Below are 27,213 nucleotides of genomic sequence, written 5' to 3'. Positions count from 1 at the left end.
ACAGGCCTGTAATCTGAGCATTTTGGGAGGCTGAGGCAGGAGGATCCCAAGTTTAAACCCAGCCTGGGCAACATGCCAACTTAATGAGAGCCTGTCTCAAAAAAAAAAAAAAAACACAGAAAAGGGCTGGGAATGTAGCTCATTGTGAAGACACTGGTTTCGATTCCTAGTATCTCTAAGAGAAAAAAATAATTCTATGCAGCTTGACCCTACATGGTTCTGTTACAGTTTGAATGTGGTTTCTCCACCCACCAAAACTCATGTTGAGGTTTGGACCCCACTGCAATGCTGGTGACAGTGACAGGACCTTTAAAAGTACTGTACTTAGGCCATGGGGACTCCATCGTCATGAAGGGGTTACCTTAGTTCCTTGGAGACTGTGCCTGCATTGTTACAGAGTTCCTTCCTCTGCTCATTCTCTTGCTTCCTCTCTTGCCTTGTGATCTCTGCATCTGCCCCATTGCTCTTCTGCTTTTCTGCCAAGCATGGAGCACACATGGCTCTCTCCGCCACCAACCCAGATGCTGCCTGACTGAATAGACCAGAAATCAGGGAAAACTAAAACAAAACCAAATCTTCTAGCTTCACTTGCTTTTAGTTATTTGCTTTTAGTTGACTTTAAAAGATACTAATTTTGAAGATCATGTAGCTAAATATGTATTTGTTAGCCTCCCACTAGGTTTGCTGAAGATAATACCTGGGTGTGTGTGTCATCACGATTACATTTGCCTGGTTACTTTGTAGGGACTTGAGGGCCACTTTTGTTAAAACTGCTGACTCTTCACTTGGGCTTGGGCAAGTGTCTAGTGGTGACCTTTGGATGTCAGAGGGCCAAAAACTCCACCTTCAGATCAAGCTGACGGTGCATTTTCTGAATATGTGTCTAATGAAGCCCCATGAAGATTGATTACACGTATGCAAACCACTGATTGCTTCACCACCAATCACCTTTTACCCTGTTTCTCTGTCCCACAAATAGCCCTAAACACTATTCTGGGGAAGGTGGGGATTTGTGTCTCCCACCTTCATGCTTGGATGCCTTGTACCTAAACTGTTTCTCTTTTGCAAAACTCATTGTTTTACTGATTGGCATACAAATGGGCCTGGTTCAGTCGCAGAACCATGAACCAAAGTAAACCTCTTTGCTTTACAAATTATCCAGCCGCAGATATTTTGATATTGAAACACAAAATGGGCTGCAAGTTCGTTGTTGTTGTTGTTTTAATTCAGGTAAAATTCATATAACAAATACTTAGCCATTTTAAAATGGGCAGTTCAGTGGCATTTAGTATATTTACTATGATGTGCAACCATCATCTCTATTTAGTTTTAAGACATCATCCCTGAAAGAAAGTCACTTTTCCACCCCACCACCCTTTCTGTTTCATATAGCTTTACCTACTCAGGACATTTCATATAAATGGAATCATACAATAGGTACTATTTGTGACTGGCTTCTTTCACTTATTACAATCTTTCTGAGGCTCAAGATAATATTTTTGAGGCTCATTCATGCTGTAGCATGTATCAAGACTTCATTAATTTTTTATGGCTGAATAATATTCCATGGTATAACATTTTGTTTATCCATTCATCTATTTTTTTTTTTTTTTTTTGGTATCGGGGATTGAACTCGGGACCTTGCGCTTTCGAGGCAGGTGGTGGAACCACTGAGCTAAATCCCCAGCCTCCATTCATCTATTGATGGATATATGGATATTTGGGGTGTTTCCACCTTTGACTGTTGTGAATAATGCTGCTATAAACATTCATCTTTTTGACACCTGTATTTAATTACTTTGTGTGTGTGTGTGTGTGTGTGTGTGTGTGTATATATATATATATATATATGCCCAAAAGTGGAATTATTGGATCACATAGTAATTCTGTCATTCCCTTTTTTCTCTTCTTTTTTCCATTGCTGGGGATTAAACAACCCAGGGCATCAGGCATACTAGGCAAGTGCTCTACTACTGAGCCATAACTCTAGCTCAATTATGCAATTATGGTAATTCTGTTTAGCCTTCTGGGCAACCACCAAACTACAGTATTTCCCACAGCAGCAGCACGATTTCACATTCCTACCAGCAACATAGCTGTTCGAATTTCTCTGCATTCTCATGCACACTCATTATTTCCTAGTTTTAAAATTGTGTTCATTTGTAGTCATCCTCCGAAATGCAGAATGATATCTGTTGTGGTAAAATGGGGCAGTGGCACTCCTCTTGACTTTACATGGGACTCTCCTGAGCCTTTATTTATTTATTTTATTTTAATAATTCAAAAGCCCAGATTGAAGCTGGAGCCAATTCCATGAGATGCTAGGGATGGGGCCCAGGCAGCAGCAGTATGTTTCAAAGCCATACAGGTGGTTCCATTGTGCAGCTGAAATTGTGAACCATTGTGTCAAAGATCCAAGCCCCTCTCCCCTGAATTAAGCACTCTTTCTATAAAATCAAAATTTGAAATTCTGTAGTGTTTACATAGCTGGGTGAGTCCACATTAATCTGGAAAAATGGCGAAGGAGTCTTCCAGATTTTTGTCAGCCATTCTAACCCTAATAGCCAATGCCAAGTTTGTAAAAGAGGAAAGTGATTTCACCACAGCTGCACACAGGAGGCAGAGAGGCGGGATCTCTCCAAGGGTCCCAAGAGAAATGGTGAAAAAGCAGGAAACAAAACAATAAAATAAAAGGTTACAGGCTTTAATGGCCAGGGTAGCTGCTAAGGGTTGCCAACTGCCTCCACCCCCTTTACAAGGAAGGTTTGGGACAGCAGCGTAATGAACAGCCTTGGGATGGTTCTTACAGCCTGTGGATGCTGCCAGTAAGCACCCGGCTGCCCTCCACTGCTACCACATCACCATCTCCATAACCTTTTTAACAAAGGACACTTTTTGGCTTTTAACTTCCTGCTTCCCAGGAGGTAGGTGATGTTGCTAACTCTGCAGGGCAGTATGGTTCTTCCCCTGAGTTTATAAAAACTCTGTCGTTGATGTCCAACTTGGCCTGAAGGCTAACAAGCAAGTGAGCCTATTTGATTGTAACAATTACACCACAAACAAAATGATTATTAGTCTTAAAATAAGCTTTGAAGCCAGGGGTTTAGATTATAAAACTCAAGCAATAAGAATAGGTTTCAGAATCCAAATGGAACTCAAAGCCCAGGTGGAGGTGTTTAAAAAGGCACTGAGCCTTTGGTTCTTGTCCACATCCTATCCTGATCAGTCTTGAAGGATTGAGTCGCTGGTAGGTAGAGCAAACACTGGGAACATCCCTGCAGTAACTCCTAATAGTATCCTAATAACATTGATTTCCTACCAAGACCCACTTGTCTCTGATGTGCTAAATTCATGAAGCATTTTTGTTTGCTTGATTTTTTTTTTTTGAGACAGGATCTCAACAGACAGCCTGTAGCTTAGGCTGGCCTTGAACTCACTATGTAGCTCAGACTAGCCTCAAACTCATGGCCATTCTCCTGCCTCAGCCTGCTAAGTGCTGGGATTCCAGGCAGTGCACCACCACACCAAGCTTTCTGGCCTGAAGCATTTTTGTTAAACTCCATTTTAAAAAATGGCTATCAACTTGTTAACGGCAAAGCATCTGAACGTTTCTCATCGGCATTTATTCTGTTCCTTGCAGGAAGCGGGGTGAGGCACAAGTGTTGGGGATGGGGGTCTCACTCCTGAGCTCAGGCAGCAGCCCCAGCCCCAGGGCTGCCTGCACCACCCAACGTGAGTTGCTGAGCAGCTACGAAATTTTCAGGTCTATTACAAAATGAATACACTGGACCCCTTGTTCAAAACTTCTTAAGAATTTCCGGATGGTGACAGCAGATGATTAAACCAAGTGCAGGGTTCTTTTGAGCAGGAGGCTTACCCTGATGCTGAGCTGGGAGAGGCACTCCTGAGGCCCCTGCAACATACAGGACAGAGACAACTACATTCTGGCGACCTGACTCCAGGGGAATGGCAAGAATTGGAGGACATCTCACGAAGAAAGAAGAGTTGCAGGCTGACACAGAGGACTGAAGGATGAGAGGGTAGAACAGCTAACAAAATTGAGGGCCTGGGCTCCACAGAAGGAAAACATGCGGAGCAACAAACAGGTCCCTGCAGGTAGGGAAAACTACTCGGTGCTGAAAAGGGATCCAGTTTTTAAGAGAGAATGGTCAGTAGAAGGACACTTACCAGGACACCTCCCGTTTCTTGTAGGATGGGGAAGGACTAGGCAAAACAGCCACTAAGACCGCCTGGGGGAGACATGAGTTTCATATCCAGGTTCTTTGTGCTTTTGTAGAGGCACATGAGTTCACTGACCTAAATTTTGTTTAGCCATTACAGCAATTCCTGTGGTTGCGAGAGGCACTGAAGCCTACAGAATGATGGAGGCATTTGCCCAGGGATATTGTCAATGCAATAAAGGGGGGGGGCGGTTAGTCCACAGACACGTCTGCTTTCTCTGCCCTCATCTTGTTGAATACCAGCTGCAACCTCAATGCTAGAAATAAGCCCACCAGAAGATTCACTGCCGCGCGTGAATGGAGGCTCCAAGCGATGGAGTCCTGCCAGAGGAGCTCCGGTCTGCAATTTCCCAGCCCAACCTTAGTAATAGTGTTATACTCTTACTGTACTTGCTTCTACTCCCTTCCCGTCTTTCATGGGAATCTAGATTACTCAAATCCCCAAGAGCTTTCTATTGTGTCCTCAAACAGAAAGCAAACCCTTGCTGATAATAATGGTAATAATAATCCTAATGAGTTTAAGTGCAGCATTCTAGGAAAAAGGCAAGCTGTACTTTTAGATTACAAGGGTGGCTCCTGGCATTGTATTTCTTTGACTTGGCCAGAGAATAACAGGGTGCTTCGCTTGGGAGAAGGTACGGGGAACTGGATGGGGTGGCCCCCCCGGAAGTCCTGCTGCGCTGTGTCAACCTAAGGTGACCTAACGGATGGAGGGGGCACCGGCCCAGCCCGAGGCTCAGCGCAGGGCGCGGCCATTGGTGACGCACGCCTGGGAGCACAGCGCCCACGTTTCCACCATTAGCGAGGCCTCATACCCGGCACTCCAAGTTCGGGGCTGGAGGCGTCCCCGCGTCCTCCCTCCCAGAGGCGGGCCGGCCCCGCCCCCGAGCCCCGGGTCGCTCTGGCGGCCCCGCCCACCTCCTACTCCTGGCCTCCCCCGGCGCAGCGCACTCCCCGCCGGCCGCAGCCTGACACGCCGCGTGGCCCCCTGTCTCCCGCGGCCGCCTCCCCCAGGCATGGCACAGGGCCTCGCCTCACTATGGCAGCAGCACGGCACAGCACTCTCGACTTCATGCTCGGCGCCAAAGGTGAGGGCGCCGAGCGCCACCTGCCCGGCCGTGCCCGCTGTCCGCGGGCGGGCTGAGGCTGGGGCGGGGTGGGGGGGGGGCGGCGGGCTGAACAATGCGGGCGGCTCCCGGGCTGCCGCGCAGAGCGCGCCTGGGGCCTCGTGCACCGGGGCCGGCGGAGGCCGCGCTCCTGCCCGCACCGCGCCCCTCTTCGCGCCCCGCTCAGTCCTGGCCGCAGTGCGGGGCTCCGAGGGGTCGAGCCGGGCGTGCGTTGGCCGCGCCACCGTCCTGGGTCCGCGCCGCCCACCCGCGCTCCACGCGGGCGCGCTCTACTCTAGCTCCGCCGGGGATTCCTTTCAGACTGCCGGCGCGGGCGGACCCTCCCGTGGGCTGGGGTGCCGGAGCGCGGTGGAGCAGACCGGGTGGGACCGCGCGGCGCGCCGGGCCCCGCCACCTCTTCCCGTGCGTGCGGGCGGTACATTTCCCTCCCGGGCGGGGCTTTCCCCGAGGGCCGCGGCAGCGCTCCGCTTGCGGGACTCTCAGCCTCTGCGTAGGAGGCTGTGCCCCCGGAAAGGGACGGGGGACGGGAAAAGGAAGCGATTATTATTATTGGGGGTGGGAAGGGATGAGGTCTGGGCGCGGGAATTATAACTCCCTGAATCAGGAAGGCTCAGAAGACGGAGCCAGCCACACCAGAATAGGCTGGGAAAGTGGGCACTGTGTGCCGGGATTTTGGAGGGAGGGGTGATTTGCCGGCTTCTGTTCTTTGGGCGCCTCTAGCAAGCAGGCAAGAGGCAGGAAGAACTGCTTTTGCTTTTGGTCTTTAAACCTGTGACTTGCGGACTTGGATCTGCACTTTCCCTTCGACTCACTTGGAGTGTCTCCTACACAACTTGTGTTTTCACTGTTCTCGCCTATTAGATTGTAGCCTTTTTCTGTTACCTCTTTTTTTTTGACAGAGTCTCACCATTCAGTTCAGGCTGGCCTCGAATGCCGTGTAGCCCAGGCTGGCCTTGAAATGGCGATCCCTGCCTCAGCCTCCCGAGTGCTGGGATTACTGGCGTGCGCCATCACGCCCAGCTCTCTGTTACTGTTTTTTTTTCCCCCTTAGGTACCCAAGATGAACTCAGGACCATGCTCGAGGCGCCACTGAGCTAAATCCGTGGCTCCAGTCTTACTGTTTTTAATAAAAAGACTGATGATTTGGAGCAGCATCTAGATTTGAGCACTGCTTTTTCTTGTCTTTGACAGAATCTCGATGCTGTGTAATTCAGGCTGGCCTTGAACACTCTGTGTAGCCCAGGCTGGCCATGAACTCACATCGATCCTCCTGCCTCAGCCTCCTGAGTGCTGGGATTACAGGCTTTCTGCCACCGCCAAGGCTGGCGAGCCCTGCTTTTTCTGATTGGTTTTGCATAACCTTGAGTTTATTTCTCAACCTTTCTGAGTCTCATTTTCCCTGCCCCCCCAATAAACGAATAAAAGGAAGGGACATCACATGTCATAAGACTTTTTAAGGAATTAGCTATAAGCTCCTAGGGTCGTTAAGCAGCAGTAGATTTGTAGGTCTTGAAGAAAATGAAGCATCTTTTAATTCCCACATTTGAGGTGACCATGGAGGGAAAGAAGACTGTTGGGGAGAATGTGGGGATAAAATGGTGCTCCTGTGGTGGAGCTGGGAGCAGTGTATGATCATAAGGTTTGGCTGAGAATTATCCTGCCCGCTTTAGGGCTGAATGGTTGGTTAATGGAGGTTTTAGCATTCAGTTTAATGGTGAGGAGAAATTGTAAATGGATTGAGGGTGAGTCTGGCAAGTATCCCTCGTGTAAGCACCATGGGAACACTCACCTATATTTATCCAGCATGAGTTTTCTTCTATGCTTTTGGCAGCGTGAACTCAGCATAGGGCCTAAAGATTCTGGCACTTTCCTCTGTTCTTGCCAGAGCCTTAATAACGCTTTGATGTGTCGCCTGAAACGATGGCTCACAGTGGGCTGCTTCTGTCCAGTCATTGTGCAAGTGGGGAAAACCCTTCTCTTAACTGCAAAGAAAACGAGAAGTCTCCCTGCTTTGAGTTGACACTGGTGAGAAAGGCAGACAAAACCATGAACATGCAGTTTGGAAGGGAGGAATCCCAATTCAGACTCCTGAATCAGATCTCCTGGCCCCTTGGAAGGTTGATTGTGTGAATGTGACATCTACATGTAGTTATGCAAAGAAAGTGAATTACAAAAGATTGAGGATAAAGCGGTGTGTATGCACACGTGTAAAACAGTATAGAAGGACCTTTAGAGGGACCCATCAAACACTAGCTGTTAATATTTTAATTCCCAGTTTTAGTCAAGATAAGAAAGCTTTTTTTCTTTTTTCCTTGGTACTGGAGATGGAACTCAGGACCTTGTGCTTGCAAGGCAGGTGCAGGGCCACTGAGCTAAATCCTCGGCCCTAGATAAGAAAGCTTTGATGTAGAAAAAAGTAGCATTGCATGGTAGGATGTGTGTATGTGTGCCTCTGTGTCAGACCTTGATTCATTACAAAAGTGTTCTGATTCTCACTATATTTCCATACCTGTCACTTCATTTGGAGTGAAGCATGTCACTTCATTTGAATCCACATTTAGAAAATAAGGGTATCTGACTAGTCTAGGATTTTCCTAAATTCTTTTCTCCTTCAATAAGGGGTGCTTAGTGAGAAATCCACGTGTGAGGTCTTCAAAAACATTTATTTTAATTGATGATAATGAGTCAAAAGGCTTTACTCTTGGCATGTGAGTATTGGATGTGACTCAAGAGTGAGTCAAATGTCTGGATTCATGTTTTTTTCCCATTTGTCAGTAATCCTTCCTAATGCTGCAGTTCCATGATGTGATTTTAGTGGAATTACAGTAAACTTGAACCACTTAGTTATGTTACTGCTGCGATTCCATATAGCTCAGTTAGCAGTGCAAGCCTGCTGGTATTCACAGCCAGCAGGACACCAAGAACAATAGTAGGTTGGGCCTGGTGATGCTGTTTAGTGTTCTGGCTGATGAGATAACCCACAATATTATTATTTTTTTTTTTTTGCTAGAAAAATCTCATCTTTGGTCATCTTATAGGTGAAGTATTAGATTCTGAGGACTCTTGAGCCCAGAAAATATTGTGAGATTTTTCAGTCTGAGGCTAACAAGAAGAAACATGGCCCATGTTTCTATAGTTTAGATATCTCCGGGCTGGTGGCAGATCTATGCTTGTTCCTGGTACTAGAGGCCAGGCAAGGTGCTGGATATGCAGAGGTGAATGCAGTGTCACTGCCTCTCTGCTCTTGTGGAGCAGACAATGTCTGCCTGTAGCTGGCCAGTCTGCTCTGGAAAGGTCTGGCAGTTCTGCTTTCTGTATCAGTGTCTTCCCCTGGGCTGGGCGTATCTTTGGAGACAGATGTCGAGATCTGTTTCCTGGACACAGACAGCTCCATTACATGGTAGGTGGTTGGTAAATGCTGATTAAATGGACCACATTTATGTTTTAGTGAAAGTGGACTGTTGGTTCACATTCATCAGGGGAGCAGGCACACATTTCCTTTCTAGAATTATGAGGATGGGTCCTGAGTTTGGAAACATGTTTGCAACTATTTGGGCTGTCCTTTGGGCCATTTATTATGATTTGTATAGGGAAGCTAAGTGACTTATATTGCTCATGTTCACAAATTAATTTCATTACAGAAATCTTTTTTGATAAATTAAGAACAGACGGCTGCTTGGGAAATAAGGATTTAGCAGAAAAGGTTTGGTGTAGGGGTTCTTTTGTGCCATTCCTGGGACCCTCATCAGGGAAGCCTATTAATTGCTTTCTCAGGTTACTTAAAATACAATTTTCAAAGTGCAAAACCCCCAAATGTATGGCATAGTAATATGTACTGCCTTATTAACACATTCTATAACAAGATGTAGTAGCAGGGCTAATAACTTATAATTTCAAGGTAGAACTGATCAAAATCAGTGTTTCAGGTGTAATGTATGTGATAGGAAACATCTGTGATTTCATTGCTGGTAATGGTTGGGAGTAGTTGATAATATGTGGATTTCGGTACTGAAGCATAAGTTGAGAAAATGCTAAATCTCAATGAGTGAAAATAATGGTGTATATTTTCCCACTCAAGTTCACAGATTCCTGGCCCCTTGGAAATCCTTGGACCCCTGCCCCCCAAGTTTAGACCTCATGCCCGATGGAAAGAACCGACTGCCTGTTCTGAGTATTTTAAGTTCCTCTTCCTCTTCCTGGGAGTAACTTCTACTTCATAATTGCCTCTGGGGCTAAACATTACCCTCAAGGGTACTCAGTGGTAGGATTTCAGATAATCCTCATAACAACTCTGTGGTAGGTTTTGTTGTCCCCATTTTAAAGATAAATGAAGCTTGCTTGTAATCTCCATGACCCCAGCACTCTGGAAGCCTGAGGCCAGAGGATCACAAATTTGTGTTCAGCTTAGGCAATGTGGTGACTTAGTAAGACCTTGTCTCCAAAATTTTTTTTAAAGGGTTTAGGGGTGTACCTCAGTGCGAGCCTAGAATTTTATTACCAGAAGAAAAAAAAAAAAGATAAATGGAGCTATTGACGTTTTTCAACCTTTAAGTGGTGTAGCTGGAATTCAAGGCCATATTTATTTGACAGGGCCTTTGCTGCTTCCACAACTGTAGAGCCTCTTTAAGGCAGTAATTCTCAGAGGGATGTTTTACTACTTTCTCTCCTACCCTGTAGAGGGCGTTTGGCAATTTCTAAAGATACTTCTCTTTTTTTCAGATTTTTGTTCTTATTAGTGCCTGTTTGCAGTACATAATCATTGTGTTCATCATGGGGAGTTGGTACATTCCTCGTGGGGAGTTCCTTTTACTTCCCTTCCTCTCCCCTTCCTCCCCACTCTGTCTCTTGGTCCCCTTCCCATTTGCAAAAGATCTCTGTTTCCTATTATCTATTTTTATTTTGCTTTTTAATTATTTATGCTTTGGAAACATTTTTGATTGTCACACCTGGGGAGGTACTACTGGCTTCAAGTAGGTACAGGCCAAGAATCCTGCTAAACATTTTTTTTTTTTTTGGTGCTGGGGATTGAACTCTGGACCTTGCGCTTGCGAGGCAGGCGGCGGAACCACTGAGCTAAATCCCCAGCCCTGCTAAACGTCTTAACCCGTGCCTAGGACAGTGCCTTTTCCCCAGCATCGACAGCCCCAAATGGCCCTAGTGCCTGGACAAAGTAGCTCTGGTTTAAGTTCTAATGAGGTAATTCAGTATTCTGGATGACAGATGGTCAGTAAAATTTCCTGGGTTCTTTCTGGAAGTCTCTATTACACACATAAATCGTTAGGGAAGAAGAATGGGCCCTGTCTTCCTCCAGCATTTTAGGAGCCCAGGACTGGACCAGAACTTCCTACCCTTCCTCCCTGGTTTTTTGAACACTTGGCCCATGCAACAAACTCCCATTCTCCTTTGTACTTGGTGAGGTACTCACTGGTGGAAGCATACCTTTGTGTGTTTTAAGTAACTAACTGTATAAAACCTAAACAACCCAGTTTTGATTGCAGTTAGGTTTTTTCTTGTTTAGGGGTAGAAAACTTTCCCCTCCTTACTCCATCAGCATTTGCATTATCCCCTTTTTGATTACACTTTATCCCCCATTGCCATAAACGCCAAGTTCAAGGGCCAATGGGCGGGTTTAACAGTGGAGCCTTGGGGGGCTGATGACTGGGAGTAGGGAAGGCAAACTTGGGTCCAGCTCTAGATTGAATGAATCATTGTCTTGAGGGAGTGGGTTACTGGAATTTGCGTTTTTAATCATCTTCCTCCGTGTAATTCTGATGTGATTAAAGCATGAGAACCACTCTATTAGATTCCTCATTAAAAACAAAAACTTGCGGCAGAAATCTTTGGCACACCTACCTCATCCCAACCACCAGTCAGTCCTGTCATTAAGTCCTGTTGTTTCTACCTTCTGAAAGCTCTCAAATTCATTGCTCATCTGTTTCCTGGCTCATTTCTTGGCCACAGCCTTACCATTTGGGGAAAGTCTCGATCCGTGTCACTTTTCTCGCCTTGCAGCCCTCCTGTGGGTCTCCATTAGCCCACAGATAGTCTAAACTGTGCATCACCACATAGAAGATCCCTTTCTACACAGTCTTCCTCGTCCCCTGACATGTGCCGAGTCTCAGTGTTTCCAGGGGCCAGGAGGCACCTGGACTCAGAATTGAATAGCTTTGCGGGGAGACTTCTGTGTGCTTTGTTTGCGCTGGTCTCCTCTTGTACATTAATTGTGTTTGAGAGCGTTTTATGGACTGCTTGGGGGAGGTCCCTGGTTGAGTCTGCCTTCCTCTGGCATGCCCTTTTGCTTTGTTGTGAGCTTTTCCTTTATTAAGCTCCCTTTCTGCAACTCTGCAAAAGATCCCTAATTGCACTGATCGTGCTCCAGATGACTCCAGGCTGAATAATCTCCCGGCGCTGGGAATTTGTTTTGTGGGCTTACCCTTAAAAAATTGTGTAAACCATAATGATTCTACTTAGAGAGTAGTGCCTACGTTATACACACTCTTTTCTTTAAACTGCTAGAGTTTAAGGAAATGGGTTTAAGGAAAATGAGAATTAGTTTGTCCTTTCTGTCAAGCAGCCTGTAGTTCTCATTAGGTAGTTCTCTCGTTTCAGATGCTTAGGGAAGTATATGGCTGTTGAAGAAATTGACTCCATGAGCAAGGCACTGGCAGCACCTAATGGGGAGAAGTGCTTTTTTCAAGTAATCTGAAGCCCTGCCTAAGCCATTAAGGAGAATGGTTTCTGATCGAATAACCGGTAGACAATTTGTCTTGTGTTTTTTTTGAGAGAAAGTTGGTTTTGATTTTTGCGGTGTAGGAGTTACCAATTTGGACTTCTCATCCATCCCCTCTGTATCTAGTTAAGATGGCTATATTGGATTGGCAGTCCCAAACCTTAACTGCCTTCCTAGGAGACAAAGACTGAAGTGCTGTAGTCTTTGAAAAGTTAAAGCTTTTGTTTTTGAATCGGATATCTAAGAGATTTGGAATTGATGGGCTTTATAATTTGAACTATGACCACCGAGGTTGTACTAACCATTTGCAGATAAGCATTAGTTATAAAATTATTGGTATAGTGGCATACCCTTATAACCCCAGCCACTTAGGAGGCTGAGGCAGGAGAATCATGAATTGAAGGCCAGCCTGGGCAACATAGCAAGACCTGGTCTTTAAAAAAGAAAAGAAAAGAAATTACTGCATTGTGGTTTGGTGTCTGTTTAAAAACATGTTCAATAAAGCTATTACTGAGTTGACTTTATCGAGTCAATGTGATTCCAGCTGTTTTAATCCACCATTTCACTGCAATTGTAACCCAAGCCTGCTGAGTGTGTACTGTGGCTCCAACAACCATTTCATGGTAGTTTAATTACAGGCTCAGTTCTTTTGAAAAAAGTTGGGAAACCTCCTCAATTGAATCTGCAAACCAAGTATATAAACCATGCATCAGTGCCCTTTTAAACCCTTACAACTAGGCACTTGTCCAGACCCCAGGAGAGACAACTTTGAGCCCCTAAGGTGTGGTGGGCCTGGATTTCATTAAATGGATACTGTCATCTGTCCACGTGGATAGTGTCCACGGAGGAAGTGGCACTGCTTGTGATCAGATGGCAGTTAGGTGCTAAGCCCCAAACTGAAAAGGAGCTGAGAAGAACCAGTAGCATGTTTTAGGTTCCTGAGTGGACTTGACTCTGGGTAGTTTAATAGGCACCTGAATTCCTCCCCTCTCCACGAAGGCGCTGATGATACCAGAATCCCACACACTATGCTGTTGGGTTGGAATGGCCAATAAAATGTTTGGAAGAATGTCAAATGATACATAAAATACTTAGCACTAATTGCAGTACTTAGGACCAAGTGCTTTGAAATTGTGCCAGTGGATAGATGCTCAGTTATAAAGAGGTGTGAATGTAACTTATTGAAAGACTTGGAAAGTTCTGCTGGCAAGAGGACAGGTAGAAATTAATGGGTTGGCCTGTGATCTGAAGACTGGTCTATGTTATTGAAAGGGCCTTCCTAAGTTGTTAAAGAGGATTTTTAAAGGATACTTTGATTTTGAAGGTATCACTTAGGTGTTTGCATTATATGACTACCTTTTCCCCTAGAATGAAATTTCTTCAGGGAGACTTCTAAGCAATTTTGAGGATACTATTATATTAATACAGAATTTTCTCTTGCAGAAGGTCTTCAGATCACAGTGGTAAAGAAGACTGTGACATGCCCATGGCCAGCCTTAGAGCATAGAGATCCATATAATCTTTCTCAAATTGGGTTCCACAAAGAACCCTTTTTCTTAGGAGGACTGGTGCCTCAGATTGTGCTTTGGGAAGCAGTGACAAAGGTTTTATAAATGAGATTTACATGGACTCTTCAGGCAGTTTAATGCTGAAGCTAAGTGGCTCATTCCTGGGATTTTGAGAAAGAAGGTCATGGGCCTTTCTGTGCAAATGTTTGATGCTCCCGAGTAGGGTTTCTCTAGTTTGAAGAAGGTGGCCTAGGTGTTAGAGGAAAGAGCTTACCCTCAGCTCCCTTTGATGTGAAGTTCAAGAATATGATAGGAATCTTTTAAAAGCATTTTGTGAATGTTAGTGGAGTTCCTTTGATGATTTTTTTTTTTGAAAAAAGAATCTGGCTTTACTTGAAGAAGTTACAGAAACTGTCCAAGTAGTGATTTGTACATTTTTCACATACAGTAATTTTCTATTGTTTTAAAACCTGTTTACTCATTTTGGACCATGTACATGGGATAGGACAGTATCAAAGGGAAACCCATCTATAATCATGTTATAAGTACATAACTGCTTTGATGTGTACAGATGGCTTATTCTTATAGCGTATATAGCTAAGGAAGGCAGCACAATATTTTGAATAAAATCACTGGGTTGCTGGCCATGGTGGTGCATGTGTGTAATAGCAGCACTCAGGAGGCTGAGGCAGGAGAATTTCTCTGAGTTCAAAGCCAGCCTGGACTACATGTGGTTGCAAGTTCAAAGCCGGCCTCGGCTACATGTGGTAGTGAGTTCAAGGCCAGCCTGGAATACGTAACGAGACTTTGTCTCAAAAACAAAAAAACACCCCACAAAATAAATAAAACTGCTGGGTTTTGGAGCGTAGCTGCTTGAGTTTAAATCTTGGCTCCATCACTTCTTGTGTGACTTTAGGCAGGTTCTTAACCACTGTGCTTTACTGAGTTGGCTGTATTTTCATTACTCTTGCATAGCAGCCATGAGAGCAGACATACTTGCCTTGTAACCCACCTTAGGGGGAAATCATTCATCTTTTACCATTGAATAGTATTTTATTAGCTGTAGGTGTTTTTGTGGATGCCCTTTATCAAGTTGAGGAAGTCCCTCTGTTCTGTTTTTCTTTTTATCTTGAATGGTGTTCACTTTTGGTAAATATTTTTTGTTTTAATTAAGATGATCATGTGGTTTTTCTTCTTTAGCCTGTTAATATAGTAGCCTGTTACAGTAGCCTGTTAATATAATAGATTCGACTGATTTATTTTTTGAATATTGAACCAGCTTTGCTCACCTGGAATCAGTCCTACTTGCTCATGGTATGGAATTATTTTTCCTATGTTGCTGAATTATATTTGCTAAGGATTTGTTAAAGGTTTTGTGGCTATATTCATGAGGAATATTAAACTGTAGTTTTCCTTTTTTGTCTTGTCTTTGGTTTTGGTATTAGGATAGTGCTGTTTTCTGGAGCAGTTTGTGAAGAGCTGGCATGGTTTCAGTAGCCACCTATTTCGCATGGGGTGATTGGGACAGTTTGTGTTTTTAGAGGAATTGGCCTATTTCATTTGCAAGTTGTCAGATTTGTGTAGAGTTGTTGGTAGTGTTCCCATTATTATCCTTTTGGTGCCTGTTAGATCTGTTTTTCCTAGTGTTGGCAATCTGTGCCTTCTCTTTTTTCTTGGTCATTCATCATTTTACTAAGCTTTTCAAGAGACAGTTTTTTGATTCATTGCTTTTTTCCTATAATTTTTGTATTTTCAATTTGATTGATTTCTGCTGTTACACTTTCCTTTCTCTTGCTTTAGGTTTCTTTTTCTTTGTTTTGATGCTTGAAGGGGAAACATAGATAAATGATCTAAGACTTTGGTGTGGTGGTGCATACCTGTAACTCCAGCACTGAAGCAGGAGTATTGGCATGAGTTTGAGGCCAGCCTAGACTACATAGAGAGATCCTATCTCAAGAACAAACAAATAAAAATATAGATATTGTACTCTTTTTTTTTTTTTTTTTGCTGTTTTGAGACAGGGTCTCACTATGTAGTTCAGGCTGGCCTCAAACTCGCAGAGATCCTCCTGCCTCAGCCTCCTGAGTGTTGAGATTATAGGTGTGCGCCACCATGCCTGGCTAGATACTGTGCTCTTAAATATTCTCATTCTCCAGTGTGAGTTTATTTGCATTAGGTGCCAAGGATACTTCCATGCACTTCCTAAGAAGTAGGAGTCCTAGTTGTATAGGTTATTTATTAGCTGTATTTCTTGTTTACCCTCAACATTTAATAAGTTGCTAACTTAGTTCTAAGAAATGGCTTCTGGAAATTCAGGTTGTAAAATCAGAGCTAAGTGTTCTTGTTGGTTAGGAATTTAGACCTTGAAAAAACCCAGGGATCAGTAGATTGAAGCCTTTAGGCCAAAGCGTGCTCAGCTGGCAGGTTCTTGTCTGACCTTCCAGCTAAGCATTTTTAAAGGATTGTAAGACACAGACAGACACACAGAGAAGAACCTGTGCCAGAGACCTGATGGGCCTGCAAAGCCTGAACACTTTGCTATGTGACCTTTTTACAGAAAACGTTTGCCTGTTCCTACCTTTACATGACACCCGGTGATGTTTGCTTGCTTCCGAACCACTGGGAGATTTTGAAGTACAGATTACCAGGCTCTCCACATGGCCTTTTTCTCATCTGGAATTCATCAGAGCACATGGCCCTCTCCATGTTTGGGCAGTTTTGACTTGTATGCTTTGCACTAATCTCCCATGGCATTTATTCTTCTCACACCTCCCAGGCTGGAAGTAATCTCCTTGGAGGTGCGTTCTGAAGGGGCCCACTTAAGTGTGCACTTTGCTGATAGTGCTGTGGGCAAGCCAGACAAGGACTGTGGAGGGGCCTCCTGAGGGGCAGCTCCCATATGTGATTTTTGCTGTCACAAAGTTCATAAAGTCCAAACTCTTTAATCTTGCAAACACTGTTTCATTGTTGATTCAGTCTGGCACTTACAGAAGCCCTTGAATTGTTCATAGAAACACAAATGGCAGTAGGTAGGACCTGGCTCGTAAAGGGATTCTGCCTACTTAAGTAGTGGGGAGAAGGCTGGATGTTTATGATATCGATGAAGTCCTCGGAAAGTAGATTTCCCAGATAATGAATGTGGCAATCCTACACTTTGTGCTTGGAGAAGGAAATCATGCCTCACTTTGGGATGGAGCTGAAGGCAGCTATTGTCCTAACTTCCATCCTTGAACCTGCCCCACTGCTCCGTGATGTGGCCCTGAACGAGGTGACTGGGGACCCTCTCCCATACCTCATAGCGGACTACGGGGGACTGTGGATGTTGGTGTAGAACTCAGGTCAGGGCTGGGCATTTGATTGGTCCAGATGCTTTTTTAAGTCTTCAGTTCTCTCACTGCAGCCATGCCCTGCAGCCATGCCCTTGACACACCTTCCTCCTGGTCCTCTTTGTGATGCTGTTGTGCCCTCCTTCCTGTTGCTTTGTGACTTGACTCCCACCCTCTGCGCCTTGTCTCCTGGCTTCTTTGTGGGGCCTGATCACTGCTTTGCTAGTTTTTTGCCTTGGTTCTCTTCACAGCCCAAGCCTGTTCACTCTTTCCTTTCCTCTGAAAAACGTGTTCCTTAAGCTGATTTATGTTGCTCAAGTGATTCCTTCCCAGATATGTCCAGTGACCTAGTTGTTCAGTGTCCCATAGCCACAGAAATAAGGGCATTTACCCTTCCCCCACATGAAAGGCAGGCTTTAGCATAATCTTCCCTTCTTAGGCCTTATTTTCTAAATCATGGTTAGATTCTCACACGGGTTATGTCAGAGGGTGAGGACAGGGACGTTTGGGTCACTTCCTAACTCTGGTGACATACAGCTCTCCCTGGTGCCTGAGGAGGCAGCCAGGGTGGATCAAGGCCTGGGGCTTATCTTTCTGCTTTTAAGCCTCTCCTAGTCTCACAGGAGAAATGGGCTTAGTAGGAAGGAGGAAGGGATACAATGTTGGATTAGTATTCTGTTTCCAAACCAACAAAGGTTTAGGATTGTGTGTCATAAATTATATGTTTATAAGGCCTACTTCAGTTTAGCAAGAGGTTGGCTCACAGAAGACCTAGATTGGTTTTATTTTAGAGGAGAGTGATGGGCTTCTGCTGCTTTCCAGAAAGTGTTGGGATGGGTGACCAGAGCTAGCCCCGTGTGTCCATGGGAATTGCTCCTTTAACTGCTTTCTGTTGTGGTGGGAATGGGAAGGCAGGGCAATGAAACAATTAGCAACACATTCCTATGATGCTATAACTTAGTGTGTTGTGAGTTTGAAGAAATAGTCATTGTGGCTGGTGCGCTATAAACATTCCCATCTGGCTTTCTTTAATGCACGTTTCTGTGAAAAGAGCTTGGGTGTTATTTTTGTGTTGGTTTTGCATGGCTTTTAATTCAACTTCAGTAGTTCTTTTTTCTTTCTTTCTGTAGTTAATTTTTCCTGGTTTAGTTGCTCTTCTTTATGAATATCAGAAACCATGCCCTCAAAGCAAGCCCTCCATCCAAATTGTTTTCTCCATTGTCTCATTCTGCGTTTTGCAACTGCATCTTGCTGCTGTAAACAAACACGGGCCTGGGACTGTGGCTGCAGGCACTTTAGTAGTGGCAGGAAAGTTGTCAGGAGCCTGCTGCTGGCTTCCTTGCTGCATGTCTAGTGCCTGGGCAGCGCCTGCACATAGCCACTTAAGGCACTTGCTACTCACTGGTGGCTGGGGATGGTAGACGACCACTCTTGCAGCCCCTTTACCTGGAACACATTGCATCTGAGTCTCCCTGGCAGGGCCTTGTGGTGGAGGCAACGAGAAAGGCCAGCTTCTGGAACTTTTGTTGTCTTGCCTTGATTACCTCTAAGTAGGAATCTGAAGGCTCAGCTTGTTTTTGAAGGGGATATACTATTGAGTTATGATTCAGTGCCATACAATTCCTTTATTTCATTCTAGGCAATTTGTTGGTTTTCAGTATATTCACAGAGTTGTGTGACAAACACTATAGTCAGTTTTAGAACATTTTCAATGCCTCAAAAAGAAACCCCGTGCCCCTTAGGCCTCATCTCCATCCCTCCTGGCTCCCCTCACCCATTCATTCTTCCCAGCCTCTGCCAACCACTAATCTGCTTCCTGTCCCTTGGATATGCCTTTTCTGGCCATTTCATAGAAATGAAATCACACATTCTCTGGTTGATCCTGCCTGGCTTCTTTCTCCTCTCTCCTCGCATGAGGTTTTCAAGGTCTGCCCATGTGGAATGTAGTACCTATCAGAACTTCTTTTATGGCTAAAGAACAGACCATGGTGTGCTTGTACATTTATAACTTGATGGACATTTGGGTTATTTCTGCATTTTTGACTATTATGAGTCATGCTGCTATAAACATTTGTGTTTGCTTGGGTTTTGTGTGATGAAATCAATCACTGTGCAGCTGTTGTGAAAAAGACTGAATTTGGGAATATGAAACCAGGCTGTTGAAATAAAGCATGCCCAAGAACCACCTGCTTGACCTTCACTTCAATCCCTGGAAATTCATTAAGCTTTTGAATGCTTCTAAGTCCCCTGATGGCCAGACTTTTTTTTTGGTACCAGGGATCGAACTCAGGATCTTGTGGTTGTGCAGAGGCGCTGGAACCACTGAGCTAAATCCCCGGCCCCAGACTCTTTTTAAAATGAAAAAGTTACAACATTTTAATATAATTTAACATTTTCTTATTGTGAAATATGAAGGATGTATACCTATATATCGCTTGATTTCAGTAATCTGGAGTTGCTGACTGTTGCTCTTTGAGTTTATGATGACACTTAGCATGTCCTGCGTGAGTTCAGAAGATGTTTTCGAGCTGGGTGTGATGCAATGCAGCACCTTTAGTCTCAGCTACTCAAGAAGCTGAGGTGTGAGGATTGCTTGAGCCCAGGAGTTCAAGGTCAGCCTGGGAAACAGAGAAACCCCGTCTCAAAATTCTTAAATCTATAAGCAGCGCTGAACCACCAGTGCTCTGCCACTAAGCTACATCCACAGCCTTTTTTTTGGGTATTGGCTTTTGAGACACGCTGTCACTAAGTTGCCCAGTTCCGGCTTGAACTTAGGATCCACCTGCCTTAGCTTCTCAGGTAGCAGGAATTACAGGTATCTGATTCCTGGCTTGGTATGTTCTTTCGTTATTCTTTTCAGTGGGGTTAGGACAGTCATGTCGGTAACTATCAACACATTTCTTAATTTGATATATAGTTTACAAAGAATAAATTTTCCTGTACAGTTCTGAGTTGTGACTAGTGTCCTCAGTTGTGTGACCACCACCACAATCAAGATTAGTACACCCCAACAGATTTTTAAAGCAGCTATCTAAATGACATCAAACTGGATTGTGGGTCTGCTTCCCTTTCTTCCTCTTTTAGGTTTCCGGCTCTATTAAGAAAAACCAGAAGGCTGTTGTATGTGTGAAGGAAAACTGTACAGCCCAAGCCTGGCTCTTAGCTTCTCTGGGGTTGTGGGGAGAGGATGTCTTGTTTATGCTTTCTCTTGCAGGGAGCTCCATAGAGCATCTAAGTGTAAGGGGGTGGAGCTTTGGAGATACCACAGGCACATCTGGCACAGCGGGGTCAGTCTGTGGAACGATGTGACCTGCAGTTGCTAGAGGAGGTGGGCTGGAGATAGATAGACCTTCTGTCTTGGGCCTCATCGCTGCATGGATGACACAGTGATGGGAATGATTAACTACATTTTGGAGCATCAGTAGCTCCTGCCAGTTGTAGGAGAGAGTTCTAGAAGGTGAGGCAATGGAGAAGGGGCTTGATGGTGAGGTGTGGAATTTCCAGCCTTCATAATTAAAAATACACTTGGCCCACATAAAAATTCATCCCCTGATTTCAGAAGCCAGGTGCTATTTGAATGTGAGAGAGTTGAAAGAAATGGGAACAGAGTTTCTTTTATTGCAACCCCTGCTTTTTCAGAAGAAACTTCAAGGCTTCAGCGATAGCAGGAAAGACCGAGTTGGCATTAGAGTCTGATGATTTGGTGTGAAGGGTGGCCGGTGAGTCGCTTTCCCACTGCTGAGACACAATACCTGTCACCCACAACTTAAAGGGAGGAAAGGTTTAATTTAATTTGGCTCAAGGTTTCAGGGGATTCAGTTCATGGTTGGCTAGTTCCAAGGGACAAATATAGTGGAAGGGTGGGGCAGAGCAAAGTGGCTTATTTCATGGTGTCTGGGAAGCAGAGCAGGGGAACAGCACCAGAGAGGGAGGGGCCAGGGACCAGATACAGTACTCAAAGTCATACCTCCATGATCCATCCAGACACACTCAGGAGTGTGCTTCACTATTCTCCCAGGTGGATCCCAAACCAATCATATTGACACAGTTAAGCTTAACATTACATCACATGGTGTCCCGCATAACATCCAGCATACCCATGGCTGGGGTTTTCCTAGTTGAGGTTTTTGAAATTAAAAACCTCTTAAAAAACTGCTTAAAGCCACATGCCAAAAGTCACAAGTAGAGACATTTTTTATCTGGATGTTAGGGAATTGCTTATTTCCTTAGGGCAGCCTCTGATAGACATCAGTTGTTAAGGAATATTTTAGCCCTTAAAGGTGAAGATATGGCTGGACTATGTCTGATGCAAGATTTCCTGCCTTTTATCAGGGTGCTTGGGTTTCAGTCAGCATACCTCCCTAAACCCCCAGGGCTAGCAATGTTGGGTCACTAAAGATAATCTGCTTATCTTCTTTTTTTGTACTGGGAATGGAACTCAGGACCTTGTGCTTGCCAGGCAGGCAGGCAGGCAGGCAGGCAGGCAGGCAGGCATTGCGCCAGTGAGCTAAATCCCCAGCCCACTAAGCTAATCTGCTTATGCATGCAGGTCTGCCTACTTTATGGGTCATCAATTAAATAGCAGTGCCTGACCATGCATGATGTCATGAACTTAACATTAGTTCTGGGTTCTGTAATGGAATCTTGCAAGGAAGTGTCTCCATTTTATGGTTGAGGAAGTTGGGTCTGTGAGAAGGGTCCTGACCAACAAGTTTGGGTGGAGCAGAGAGGCTGTGGTGGAAGATTTGTAGGAAGAGGCTTGTGGGAGGATTGTTTTGGTGAATCTTAGGTAGTGTTTCTCTTACCTGAAATGCTTGGGACCAGAAGTGTTTCAGATTATGATTTTATTTTGGATTTAGAGTATTTACATATGTATAATGAGACTTGGGGATAGGAACCATGTTTAAAAACGAAGTCATTTGTGTTTCATATATACCTTATACACATAGTGTGACAGTAATTTTCTACAGTATTTTTTGTTTGCCTGTGTTTTGAGTGCAACCCATCACATGACATAAGGTGTGAAATTTTCTGCCTGTTGTTTCCATGTTGGTGCTTAAGTTTCGGGTTTTGGAACATTTCAAATGTTGGATTTTTGAGTGAGCGGGGCTTATCCTGTATAACCAGAAGTGTGAGAAGAGAAGGCACGACCCCAATTGTGATTTCCCACTTGTGGTTGGAACAGTGCTGTGAGCAAGTGTAGGAGGCAGGCCCCACCTGGATATATAGATGTGGGAATCAGCCATCGAGAGCGGAAGCTCAGGGTCAGAGAATGAGGTTCTGGAAGAGAGGCTTATAACTGGATCTCCAGGAGAAAATGAAGCAGGGAGAGGAAACGTGGGCCTTGATTCTTTATTTCCCTCTGCCAGGCTTCCCTTCCCTCCTTTTGGTGGTGGTATATTTAATTTGGACCAGCTGATTCATTCTGTTATTGTTGAACAAAAAAAAGCAGGCAGTGGTCTGGAAAAGGGGACATTGCCTTATTCAGTGGATAAAGGACACATTTTGTCTTAAGAGAGGTCTCTGTGTTTCAGAACACTTTGGAAGGCTCTGAGTGATAACCCTAGTTACAATACATTATTCTTGCCGGTCCATTGAAGCGAGTTTTCTAAGAACTTATGCCAAACAGTGTTTAACTGGCCTAGTTTGGATGACTGTGTATTTGAAAGTAGTGCATTTATGTCTTTTAAACATTTGGACCTGTTTTCACATTGTCTTCTGATTCGTAGACATTTATAATTGCTATGGTTTCGATCTAGAATGTCCCCCAAAGCCTCATGTGTTCAGAGGTGGGGCTTTTGGTGGGTGATTGGATCATGGGGACACTATATAGCTGACTTGCTGTTAGAAGGTGGGGCCTGGTTGCAGGTGGGTCACTAGAGGCCTGATCTTATCACTGGCTTCTTTCTCTGCTTCTTGACTGCCATGGATTGAGCAGCTTTCCTCTACCATTCCCTTTCACCATGCTGTTTCTGCCATGAAGTCAGCCAACCATACAATGAAACAATGAGCCAAAATAAACCTCCTCTCATTTAAGTTGTGGATGTTGGATATTGTGTCCCAGTGATGAGAAAATGAAGATGATGATGATACTGTCCTTCCTTATGTTTCCAAGTTTGGGTATACTTCTCGGGCTTATTTTCACCATGTTTAGAGTACCTAGACGTTCTCTAGGGATTGTATTGCCACCTTGGGGCAATTGGAGTATGGATTTTTTTTAACAAAGTGGGAACATCACTGACTTTTAGTGGACATGGCTGGTGTCACCAAAGTCCTGTGAGGGACAGGACCAGCCCTTTGTACCATATTGTCAATGTCACCCTTAGTATTGAGGAATGCTAATAGAGCAAGTCCAGTTTGTTTGGTCATGTTATATTTTCTCTTCTAGACAGGCACAAAGGTTTAAATATTCAATTATTTATGCAAAAGTTTTTCTGAGGAGTTTCATGGAATTATTACCTATGACTTTAATTAGTGAAGTTTGGACTTTTAACCTTCTGGTTTTGTTTTTGTTTTTATGGTGCTGGAGATTAACCCCAGGGCCTCACACATGAGACCAGATGTTTTGTTGGATATTTTCATTAACTTTGGTGATTGGAGTGTATTTAGTATGGAGATGGTAGAATTGCTTTTTGTTTTCTTATTTTTGGGGTGCTGGGGATTGAACCCAAAGTCTCACATGCGAAGCATGTATTCTGCCACTGAACTACACTCTGAGCCCTTGTTTCCTTCTGCATAGGATAGTTTAGCTCAGCTGTTCACAACCACAGCTACACATTGGAATTTCCCAGGGAGCCATTAACAGTACTGATGCCTAGATTCACCCCCAGATTCTCATTTAATTGGTCTACAGTGTGACATTGGAATTATAAAAAACTCTCCAAATGGTTATAATTATGTGCAGCTAGGATTGAAAATTACTAGTCTAGATGTTCTAGAAACTGCAAAGATATTATGGAGGATGAATTCAGCCAAGTGAAAGAGTTTTTCATTTTTTACCCATGAAACATTCAGCACCGGAGATCAAGATGACTAAGGTAGCCATTGTTTTAAGCTAGTGGAGTACATAACTTTGGCTTTCAGTTTTCACTTTAAAACCCTGATTCTAGGAAAGAGAAACTAGGGAATTGGTTCAGCTCTAGCTTCCCTTTCTAGAGTCTTTCCCAAGGACCGGGAGCAGTTGGGGTGACAAAGGAGGCTCCCATCAGAAGGCAGGTGAATCTGAAGGTGGACAATAAGCAAAATGGCATGGTCCCATAGTCCCCTGCAGACACCTTCCTGGCAGGGCTGGTACATTCAGAGGCCTATGGGGACCAGGCGGCCCACAAATATGCTGGGCATGTGTGTGAATGTAGAACTGGCTGCCATAGATACTGTATATACCGACTTGGGCTATTTTTTTGCTGAGGAGGAGGAGAAGCCTATAGTGTGGAAATGAGTAATGCATTAAAGAAAATAAATTTTTTGGTACCCTTTCAGTTTGAAACCTGGCCAGAGGGTTTCCTTTAGCCCACATGATGCCTTTCTGCTAGTTGTGCCAGTGAAAAAAGGGGATGGAGCCATGCTTGGCTTGCTGAGGATTCAAAGCTTTGCATGGATCAAAGATGTCCCCTTTCCCTGGCCCAAGGGATGGAGTCTCTTCAACTCAGTTCCCTGCACCAGGGCGCCGGTCTACTGGACAGTCTGGTCAGTCACACTCAGTGTGGCCCTACCTGGAGTCCTCTTTACCAGCGTGGAAGATTTGTGTTCTGTTTTGTAATGTGCCAACGGAACTGAGTCTTGAGGCCATTTACAAGGAGTGAAGATTTGTTTATACACTTTGAAAACAGAAAACATGTGGTCTAGCCAGAGAGGGATTACATAATTACATAGTGGCTTTCACGTTCAGGCTCGGTTCTGCTGGGCTGGGTGTACTTTTCCCCACCACTCTGTGCTCAGCTCAGTCACCTGCATGGTTGGCTGACACATCAGGCTCTGATGACACACACAAACTGAGTTGAACAAGGCTAGTTCATTTTATCAAGTTTGAAAACAAATTTTTTATTTTGGAGAGGCGGAACTCAGTCTTAAATGCTACAGTTCTGAAGGTATATTTCAGGCCTTCCCTTTTAATTTCCTGAAACCAATTTCAGAAGAACAAAACAAGCTCAATTATTTTCTTCCAAATGAGTGTCCTGAAGGCATAGTTTTGCTAGGAGTGAGAGTTCAGTGATTGCTTGGGCCACTGCTCCTATTTATAGGTGCTTATGTTGCAATGCGTGTCTGATGTGGCTTCTTGCCAGCATTGACCCTGATGTGGGGCTTTTTCCTCGAAGTGGCCTCAATTTGTCCTTTTTGGCATTTGAATTGCCTGCTCATTTTTATTTTTATTTTTGGTTCTGGGGATCGAACTCAGGACCTTGTGCTTGCAAGACAGGCAGTGGAACCACTGAGCTAAATCTCCGGCCCTACCTGCCCATTTTTAAAATTGTCTTCTCTTCTGTCTCTTGTAAGCAGCTTGTCCTCCACCATCCTGACACCCTATCTGGCCCTACCCAGGTCCCTCTTCTCCCACGGTTTCAGCTGTGCCCTGGCACTGCTTTCTGAGGGGAGGAAACCCCTTCCCTGGGGGTGAACACCTGTTTGTGCTTTTTCTAGGTGTTTCTCTAGATCTCAGGACTGTCTGAATTCCCTCTGCTTTCTTTCTCCTTCCTCTTACACAGTTGCTGGTACTGCACAGGTCCTGAGGCCGCAGCCCAATTATTTTCTACCTACTCCTGCTTTGGAGGCTTGAGGGTACATGCTGCTGTCTAGTTTTATTCTAGATATTGCCATGAATTTTGGTTTTGCTGTCCCGATTGCCCTGTCTTTGGCAGTTCAAAAGATTAAAAATTAGTGTTTCAGTGTCATTTTTACTACTCCTTTTGCTCATTCTTGCTGAGTGAAGTTAAAAAAATGAGTTTTTGGTAGGTGTATTAGTGTGCTAGGACTGCTGTAACAGTACTACAAATTGGATGCCTTAGGTGTGAGAAACTGAAAGTGTAAATAAGGATCAAAATGATAATGTGAAATAGGAAGAAAAGGTCTAAAAGGGAAGGGGAAGTGGGAGGGGTAGCAAAATAAATATGAGAAAAGGAAAAAACAGAAACAAAATCTTTGTAAATAGGGAGGGGTGGAGGGGTTGAAGGGAGGGCAGGGGAATGGGGAAAAAAGAACCAAGATATATCATGTACAGGTACATTGTATACCTAAAATGTACCAATAAACTTAATGAAAAAAAACCCCAGAAATTTATTCTCCGTTCTGGAGGCCGGAAATCTGAGATCAAAGTGTGGGAGGGCCGTGCACCTTTGAGGGTGCTGGAGAGAAGCCTTTCTTGGTCTCTCTTCTAGCTTCTGATGGTTCTTCATGGCCCCTGGCTTTCCTCAGCTGTGGCCCTTATCACTGCAGTCTCTGCTTCTGACTTCGTATCACCTGCCCTTCTGCTTCTACGTCCTCTTTTGTCTCCTATGAGGACATGTGTTGTTGGGTTTAGGGCCCACCTGGATAATCTAGATGCTCTCATCTTGAGATTTTTTACATCTGCAAAGACCCTTTTTCCAAATAAAGTTATGTTTCCAGGTTCTGAAGTTAGGAAGTAGACTTCCTTTTGAGAGGCACCATTCCACCTATTGTAGGGGCAAGGCTGATCTTAAATGACAATAAATTCACATATTTTAAAAAGTTGTACAGGCAAGAATAAGACATTTCTGCTCTTCAGTTTGGCCTCTAAACTCCCTTCCCCTTCCATTTATGGCCTTCACTCTTACTGTGTACTAGAAAAGTCTTCGAGATACAGTGCCAAAAATCACTGGAGATAAGACTTTTTCTACCAGAAACCTAGACTATGCATAGTAAAAAAGTACTTTACTTCCAGTTCCAGTTTTGGCATCACTGGGTTTATGGCAGGAATTCTAATGCAGTTTTTCTGCGATCACACTGCAGTCAGGAATGAACCTGTTTTTTCTTGTGCCTCAGTTCAGGTCACAGGAATGCTTCGTTTTGATGCTTTCCAGGCTGCACCATGAGGAGCCAGCCTGTCGAGGCTAGGGGCACAGCAGAGAGTAGTTCCTCTTGTTACATCCTGTTCCTTCCTTTGACTGCTACCAGGAAGTGACTTCTTTGCAGATGTAACTCCAGAACAAATTGCATTTTGCCTGCCTTCTAAGAATTGTTACATTGGTTGTTTCTGAGAATCCTGGCTTTCAAATGAAGTGAACCTAGAAGTTAGCACATTTTACTTGAGGACACTGCTGTACTTTG

At 44.4% G+C, this 27,213-nt stretch overlaps 1 protein-coding gene across 3 annotated transcripts in view; it reads left to right on the top strand.

Annotated features, from left to right (window-relative positions):
• The window catches only part of Sms (spermine synthase), a 56,703-nt gene that overhangs the window by 3,039 nt on the left and 26,451 nt on the right, over positions 1 to 27,213 (top strand). Inside the window, exon 1 of one of the 3 annotated variants that reach the window (XM_087193634.1) lies at positions 5,010 to 5,329. The exons of 1 other annotated variant lie outside the window; for it this stretch is intronic. In XM_087193634.1, coding sequence (XP_087049760.1) covers positions 5,281 to 5,329 — 49 coding nt within the window. In that variant the 5' untranslated portion in view covers positions 5,010 to 5,280. Of the gene's footprint in view, positions 1 to 5,009; positions 5,330 to 5,476; positions 5,771 to 27,213 lie in introns of those variants that run through there. One more of the 3 variants, XM_087193636.1, reaches the window with a different exon arrangement.

This window comes from Heterocephalus glaber, unplaced genomic scaffold (genome assembly GCF_053883595.1).
Source record: "Heterocephalus glaber isolate CG9 unplaced genomic scaffold, H.glaber_assembly_v1.0 deba00001594, whole genome shotgun sequence".
Taxonomy (NCBI): Eukaryota; Metazoa; Chordata; class Mammalia; order Rodentia; family Bathyergidae; genus Heterocephalus; species Heterocephalus glaber.
This window is presented reverse-complemented; position numbering and strand designations above follow the sequence as displayed.